This window comes from Triticum dicoccoides, chromosome 2B (assembly GCF_002162155.2).
Source record: "Triticum dicoccoides isolate Atlit2015 ecotype Zavitan chromosome 2B, WEW_v2.0, whole genome shotgun sequence".
Classification (NCBI taxonomy): Eukaryota; Viridiplantae; Streptophyta; class Magnoliopsida; order Poales; family Poaceae; genus Triticum; species Triticum dicoccoides.
The window spans coordinates 411,022,088-411,030,737 of NC_041383.1; the positions used below are offsets into that span (position 1 = coordinate 411,022,088).

The following is an 8,650-nucleotide window of genomic DNA, read 5'->3' on the forward strand; positions in this document are numbered from 1 at the left end:
TGTGCGATGGCGGTGCCGCGGCCGTCGTGGTCGCGGTCGGTCACAGAGACCGTGCGGGGATCGCACCAGTACACGGTCAAGGGATTCTCCCTCGCCAAGGGCATCGGCCCCGGCCGGCACCTCTCCAGTGACACCTTCGCCGTCGGCGGCTACGACTGGGCCGTCTACCTCTACCCGGACGGAAAGAACCACGAGGACAACGCCAGTTACGTCTCCGTGTTCGTCGCCCTCGCCTCCGAGGGTACCGACGTCCGCGCCCTCTTCGAGCTCACCCTCCTCGACCAGTCCGGCCGCTCCCGCCACAAGGTCCACTCCCATTTCGACCGATCCATGCAGGCCGGACCATACACCCTCAAGTACAGAGGATCCATGTGGTAACTAAGAACATCTCCCTCACCATTTACTCTCTCTTTGCCACCTAAATTGCTTCCAATTACATTTGCCTTGCCCCCCTTGGATTTATTTAACGGATGCCACTACTGTTTGCTACTTTCTGTTTGCTGAGATTTTCACATCTCTAGTTCTAGGCGGATTGGTTAGGCAAAATACCTTTCAATGTTATCTTAAACGCCACAGCTTAAATTAAATCGCAGCAAAGCAAATATTGCTGAGACTAATGTAGTGGTCATTAGATACTGCATAATTCCTGGAACAAGAAACCAAGAATTGATGGTTTGCAGAGACTGGCATTCTGTTTCGTATTGCCATATTCTTACGTAGGAAATGGTCAAATGGTATTTCGTTTCAAATGAATGAGGTTTATTTTTTCTTATCCGTTACTTCTCATCATTGCCCCTTACTGATTGTAATGTGCTCTCCCCTCCTTGGCATATTCTCTTTTTCTGTGTACCTGCATTACTCTTTTTCATTTTGTAACAGCAGCTCAAGGTGATTGATTCTTTTCAGGGGTTACAAGAGATTCTACAGAAGGACACAGTTAGAAGCATCAGATTTTTTAAAGGATGATTGCCTAGTAATGAACTGCACAGTAGGTGTCGTCAAGAACCGTCTCGAAACACCAAAGAATATCCAGATTAATGTTCCCCCATCGGATATTGGCCGTTGCTTCAAGGAGCTCTTTGAACTCCACATTGGCTGTGACATAACTTTTGAAGTAGGTGATGAGAAAGTCCAGGCACATAAATGGATTCTTGCCGCTCGCTCCCCGGTGTTCAAAGCCCAATTCTTTGGACCTATTGGTAAACCTGACATGGACAGAGTTGTTGTGGAGGATGTTGAACCTATCGTCTTCAAGGTAATTGTTACATGCAGACTGCACCGATTTTTTTAGTATGTTTTTGTTAGGGAATCCCAGTTCCTCCTTTTTAGGTGTTTTCAGTCATAATGTACATTTTTAGAATCTTTTTTACTCATTTGTGAGTGTTTTCTCTCTGCCCTCTGTTGATTAACACACATGCTGTGTGCACTTGTAATTTAATTCCCACCAGAATAAGTAAGTTAATCCCCGTAAAGTAAGCATGTTTGATCTTGTCTAGTATGAACAATCTAGTTCAATTGTTTGTGTTAGAACCAATCTGGGTCTATTTTGGATTACTAAACTTTTGCTGGCTTGCCTAACATCCAACCTTGAGAAAAAGAAGGAAATCCTTGCAAAATTATTATTTAGTGAAAGACCCCCTTATGGTAATATAATATTACAACTTCTCTTCCAATGCAGGCAATGGTCAATTTCATATATTCTGATGAGCTTCCTAGCATTCATGAAGTAGCTGGATCTTTCTCAATGTGGACATCTACTGTGGTAACACAACATCTGTTGGCAGCAGCTAATAGATATGGGTTGGACCGGCTACGAATCCTATGTGAGGCAAAGTTATGTGATGAACTCACTTCTGAAACAGTAGCGACAACCTTAGCCCTAGCTGAACAGCACCACTGTGCTCAGCTCAAGTCTGCCTGTCTAAAATTCACTGCTGTTCGGCAAAATCTGGGAGGTATGCCTTTATTCTTTAGAATATATTTGCATCCTTCTGTTGATATAAGGCAGCGTGTTGTCTTCTGTTTATCTGTATCCGCCCAGTATTATAGTACTTAGTTAGAAGTTCACGAGTACATAACTAGATATACATGCTAACACAAAGAGTATTTCCTTCTATTGCTATTAGGATAAAATGGCTGCCTTTTTGGGGTATTTGGAAATGTCGGTTAGTGATATAATATCTGTGACATATTGTAACCATTTGGTTCATGTTAACTACAATATTCCACGAGTTTTGAATAACACACAAATTTTGGGTCCTGGCACATTTTTCTTGCTGCAAGTTGCAACATACGCATGTGTGTTCACTAGCAAAATGGTGACAGTACTATAGAATGATTGCAAAAAGCGCAAATGCTCAACAGTCCTATATGAGGGCGTTAGATTGTTGAGAATATAGTAGGATTGGTAAAACACTCTTCTTGTTTTTATTTTCATTTTCTTGTAGAGTTGATATTGTTCTCAAGGATTTGCAGTTATGTATCAAGATTGATGAATCTGTATAGCATCACTTTCTTTAAGTAGCAGTTGCTTTGAAAATTTCAGAGATATTGCAATTCAAACCACTAATGCTGAAAACCCATAGCTTTGAGTTCTTTAATTAAGCTAAATGCTCGCACACGCCCGCATACTGAGATGTTCATGTGCGGTGCTATGCTTGCTTGTGCCCATTCAGCTGGTTTGTTTGGTGTGTGGCGTAACATGTGTGCATTCATATGCATCATTAAGGAAGTGAAGCTAAGCACATGATTAGTTAGTGTACAGCCATACAAGATGTCAGGCATGGATATATGAACATCAGCTTGTGTTAGCAGGTGATATCGATGTCAGCAATTGACAGTATGTGAGCCCTCCGTTTCTTTTTACTCCGTGTATTAGATTTGTCTGAAGTCAAATATCCAAAGTTTGACCAAGTTTATACAAAAAAATATCAACATTCACGCTACAAAATCAATATCATTAGATCCATCATGAAATATATTTTCATATTATATTTATTTGGTATTGTAGATGTTGGTATTTTTAATATAAATTTGGTCAATCTTTACAAAGTTTGACTTTAGACAAATCTAATACACGGAGCAAAAAGAAACAGAGGGAGTACATGAAAATCATGATGTGTCAGTGGCCGAGATTGTTGAGCCAATGAACACAGATCAGGTCATTGGGTTACCCATACATATAGTATATTATAAAAACTCATATGAAACTCATATACATTATAGGTAGTAGCACACCTGATGAGTCACCTGTAGAGCATAATTGAGTTAGACGGTCCATTAGTTGCGGGTAAGAAGTAATCCAAAAAGGGAAGCTAACGTGGAGGAAGCTACATGTGACACAAAAGCATTACAAGGCCTGAAGTTCACTATGTGGGATCTTAGGCTTACCGCTTATTTGTTTACACAAGCTATATGTAAATAAAAGCAACTCATGCAGGAAATCCTTCTGGATAAGCCATGGAAGTTCTGCTTCCTAAAGCAATATATGTCCCACCTCGCCCCTCGTCCATCCCCGTTGCAACTCAGAAACAGGTAGTGCTGACTTTGCTTTGTGAAAATGGAATACTACTTTCAGTCTCCTCACCGCCAAAGCAGCCTAAAATAATTTCAGAAAAGTGTTAGTGTTGGGAAAGACTAAACTGTGAATATGAATTGGAAGTGATGTGCAAACTTTCCATAGAGTTCTTCAGAGAATTCAACAGCAAATGAGACACTTGATATAACAGCTTCACGAATCTGCAATGTCTAATAATAATAATAATACACACGCGGAGATCAGCCAATCTCATGTACCATCAATACATGCCTCAAAATGTGAAAAAAAACTGAAACATAACCATCACCACACCATCTGGTACTGCTGCCTGCTCCCATAGACCAAGGCATTGGAACATATATCAACTAGTAGTTAACCGCGTGTTGCTGCGGGTATCGAGTAAAACATATTTTACTGAAATTTGGTTGTATGGAGTAAACATGAATATTTGGAATAATAACATATGATCTAAAACTAAAAATACATGTTATATATTGTGTTTGATTATTGTATAGTTATTAGTTAAAAATATTTACTCCCTCTGTAAAGAAACATAAGAGCGTTTAGATCACTAAATATTTCTTTACAGAGGGAGTATTGAATAGAAGTAGCATAATATAATGGATTTTTTGCCATGCTTGTGATGGTGGGCCTTTGATGAAGTGGCATGTTTGCATGTTGAGATAAATAGCAGTGGGGATCAATTAATAAGGGAAATCTTTCACATGCATATTAACGTGGGCCTTGATGAGGTGGCATGTGTGCACGTTGAGATAAATAGAGTAGTGGGGATGAACAGCTACTTGAGTATATATAAGATTTCAGTAGGAAGAAAAGGCTAAGGCTACACAAGGTAACACTTAATATCATGGTGGTGAAAGCAATGCCGCATTAGCCATGGCTAGCAGCTGCAAGACACTCAAGTGTCCATAGCAGAAAACAGCAAATATAAGCGTCAATCTATGATGTTTTTCACATGGTAATAACACTTTTAGCATGCAAATCATATATGTGGAGTTTATAGTTGTCGCAGTGTGACAATGGGACTATTTTCTGTATGAGGCTACGGGTTAAAGGCAACGCAAAATATCCCCTACTTTCACCGATATATTTCTACCACCCTAAAACATGCCCATAAACATTTACTACAATTGAAAGAACTTCTGAAGGCACTCGGTCACAAGTTAAGCTTCTACTAAAACGGCAGCCTGGTGCACGTAGCTTCGCTTGCACAGGGTCCGGGGAAAGGTCTGACCACTTTGGGTCTATTGTACGCAGCCTTTCCCGCAGGGTCCGGGAAGGGTCCAACCACTTTGGGTCTATTGTGCACAGCCTTTCCCTACATTTCTGCAAGAGGCTGTTTCCAGGACTCAAACCTGTGACCACCTCATGGTCACGAGGCATCAACTTCACCGCTGCACCAAGGCTCCCTTCACAAGTTATGCTTCTATTGACTTACCATTTTTTATTCACTCTGTAAAATGACCATGTCAACACTCATTTATATATGAAGCTACAAAGAGATAACAATAACAGCTGGATTGATGAAAACAGAAATCACGATGTACGATGTAGCAATACTGACATTTGTTCTCCTCTTCAAATGATAACACTTCATGCTATTAAGATAATCTAATCCTGGTGAAAATGGAACATAATTTTCAAATTTAGTAGTTTGAGATATCACCTTAGCACCGAAGATGGGAGCAGTAGCGAAAACCTTGAAGGCTTTAACCGCAACCTAGCATTGCGGAGCTAGAAGAAATTTGTAGCTGTTGATTACCTTCAGCCGTCGTTTTTCTAAGAGAACCTGCTCATTAAATAGAAGCCAAACTTTTAACTTCAATATCTTATGGAATTATGGAAGTATAACTCTGCAATTCATTAAATTCTATATGAATCATACGTTAATAACTGTGCAGCGATGTGTACCTCAAAACCATAACCATTAGAGAGGGTATAAAAGGCAGATCATTCCAAGCTGACATGTATTAACAGGAAGCACTAACTTTGATAGTGTAGATGCAAACTGAAAATGCAAGTCTGTTTCATTCTAATACCAACACATCAAAAGTGATAGGCCCCTAATGTCGAAAACACATAAAAAGTGACTACTTCATAGCTGAAAGGAATAACAAACAACATTCTAGAAGAGCAAGAGCAGTTTAAATATTATGACAGTAAGCAAATGGTGTAAAATCCTGATCACCCTTGCAAGCAATTTGACAAACACTTCATGTCCATGGATTGGTCACCTGTAAATTCATTTCGAGATGCACAGGCAGAAGTCCCCATGCCCTCCCATCTATCAAATTGGAAGGTTGGAACTCATCAAAGAACCACCACATGAGCTGGAAAAAAATAAAACAGCTGCATACCTTGTACGGAGGAAGATCTCCCTCCATCCCAAAATAAGTGTCCCAACTTTAGTACTAAAGTTAGTACAAAGTTGAGACACTTATTTTGGGACGGAGGGAGTATTTGTTAAGTGCAAGCTTTTCCCTGTGGAAGTATGTATGGATGCTTTCTTGAGCTGGTATTTTCAACGAACCAAACACCAAAAACGAGACAGAACTTTGAATATAATAGAACAAAACAGAGGAACATGGAGCACGAGAACCAAAAATCAGGAGGCCAAACGAGAGGGGGTGGGCTCACCGAGAGGATCTTCCCATTATCGCATCGCCGCATAGTGTAGGATGACGGCGGCTCGCAGTCGTCCAGTTACAAGTTGCAACAGCTCCAAAGGAGGAGGCAGGCTCGCAGGGGCGACATGAGCGGTGGCTAAAGCTCTTCCCATCGGGTGCCGCCAAGGTGATGTAGTGGCAGTCCGTCGCAGTAGTGCAAGGTTGGGAAAGAGGAACGCGAGCGTGGCGGCGGCGGCAGCGGGTTGCGTGCGTACAGAAGAAGACTCTTTTCTTAGCTCCTAAGCTTCTATTTTCAACCCAATCCTCATGCAGCAATCAAACGCCTATTACATATGGGACCAACTAAACAAATGGTCCACATGCGCACCAGCCCAATCTCTTCACCGGATTGACGAGTAGAGAAGTGATGCGCGCCAAATCAGCAAGCAGAGGAATGAGCAGACCCGCACGCGTTTTTTCTTCGTCGCTAAGCATTGTTATAATCCTACATTGACACGCCAAGGGCTCGCCCCTTCTCTCGGGCTTATTGGTTTTAATGTGTCAGTGCCTCGGTGGGTGGGTGGGTGCATGAGGCACATGCTCTCATGTGCATGGCATCTGTGTTTTTAGTCATTGAGGCGCGGTCCATTGCCACTCAAGCAAATTAATAATGCTCGCTGATGTCCACATTTCAAATTTCAACATAAGAATTTCCATCCTTGTCTTTCTGTTAGTCATAACTGTTTACTCTTCCCGTATCCCCCAGTGGTTTGTTTGGCTGGCCTCTTTGAATGCTTACTACATGATAATTATTTTTCTACTTTACCTGCTATAATATATGTATTATTATTCTTCCTCATTTTTCTTTGTTGATGATGATTCCCTGAAACAATAGCAATGAACATGCTACTATTTCAGATGCTTTTGCTATCAAAATCATGGCTTGCTGATACTATATTGTCTTTGTGCATGGAAATTATGGTTTGTAACTTGAAATCTTTATCAGATGACATTCTTGTAAACTGTAGGGTTGAACAAGAATGTGTTATTTCTATCTAGTTCTGAACTGTATTCTTTAGCAACAGAGAGGAAGCTGTTGCTGGTTTCAAAAACGAAACTGAAAGAAAATAAAAAAGCAAGTCGTAATTGACTGTTTCCAACTTCTACTCCTTATAATGTACTCCCTCTGTCCTATAAATATAAGATGTTATTACAACCAATATACTCATATACTGGTTGTAATAACATCTTATATTATGGGACGGAGGAGTATTTTACCTATTTCAAGATAAGAAATGTGGGAGCATTACCGCATTCAGTGAAGGAGAAGAATGCAAACCTTCAGCAGCATAATGCTGTTATCCCCATTCATTTGCCAAATGCCCTTCATGTTAATTTTGAGCAGCTGATGCTCGCTTAGTATCTTCAGTTCCAGTAACCTCCCAATGTTGGGTTTGTGGTATTAACTTTGCCTTTTGCAAATATAAGATGCCTTTTCATGGAAATTTTAGCTACCGTTGGGACTTCCCTGCTGTTTGGTGCCCAACGGAATTTTCACCATTTAGAATCCTTTTAAAACATTTGTTTTGTTGTTATAAGAAGCTATGTAATTTGCCTGGTGGAGTTGTCACCTTGAGCTGTTTGGTTTTGTTGTGCAGCTGTGATGGAGACTGAAGGGTTTAATTACCTGGAGGAGACTTGCCCATCCTTGCTGTCTGATTTGTTAGCAACCGTCGCAGTAGTGGATGATGATCCTGCATCTGTTAACCGGAAAAGGGGAGTTTGTATCAATGAAGATGTGAATCCCGTTGAAAGCGTTGAGGCTAGTGACAGGCGCACCCGCAGGAGGGTGTAGGCGGAGGCTGTCAACTAATGTAGCTTTTTGCTGTCTCCCATGAATTTTACTATGGCTGGAGTTATGTCAAGTGCTCTGTGACAGGAACTTTGATTTGGATGAGAGCAACTTGTGAATAATCTCCAGCATTGACGGCTTTCTGTGGCCTTAGTTGCAACTCTGTCTATTCATTGACATATTGTATGTCGTATTTAGGTACTCCCTTCATAAAGAGATATAAGAATATTTCTTTACGGAGGGAGTAATAAGCAATGCCGGATTCCACTGCTTTCCAAGATGGTTGTTTTCGAAATGAATGAATCTAGTAAGGTAAGCTTCTATACTACTCCCTCCGTTCCTAAATATAAGTCTTTTTAGAAATTCCAACAAGTGACTACATACAGAGCAAAATGAATGAATCTACACTCTAAAGTATGTCTACATATATTCGTATGTAGTTTGTATTGAAACCTCTTAAAAGACTTATATTTAGGAACGGAGGGAGTATGTACAAATCGATTTTCCTCCTTTGGGGATTTTTTGGGGCTCCGGTTGGTTTTCCTCGGTTTGATGTATGTAATTTGGGGACATGGGTGCATCGTGTTGAAGTGTATACATGGATTGCATAGCTTTTTTTATCAGTTTGGACTT

The 8,650-nt window shown here is 40.7% G+C and overlaps 1 protein-coding gene across 2 annotated transcripts; it reads left to right on the plus strand.

Annotated features, from left to right (window-relative positions):
- The first annotated feature begins 6 nt into the window (after positions 1–6).
- LOC119363948 (BTB/POZ and MATH domain-containing protein 3-like) lies at positions 7–8,338 on the plus strand. 2 transcript variants are annotated; one of them, XM_037629322.1, is made up of 4 exons: positions 7–374; positions 907–1,255; positions 1,679–1,955; positions 7,824–8,338. In XM_037629322.1, exons 1-4 carry the CDS (start codon positions 7–9, stop codon positions 8,018–8,020), a joined length of 1,191 nt encoding a protein of 396 aa, XP_037485219.1. In that variant the 3' UTR covers positions 8,021–8,338. The 2 variants fall into 2 exon arrangements, with proteins under 2 accessions (XP_037485219.1, XP_037485220.1); XM_037629323.1 differs by lacking the exon at positions 7,824–8,338 and adding an exon at positions 2,507–2,600 and having other exon boundaries at positions 1,679–1,959.
- Positions 8,339–8,650: the final 312 nt, after the last annotated feature.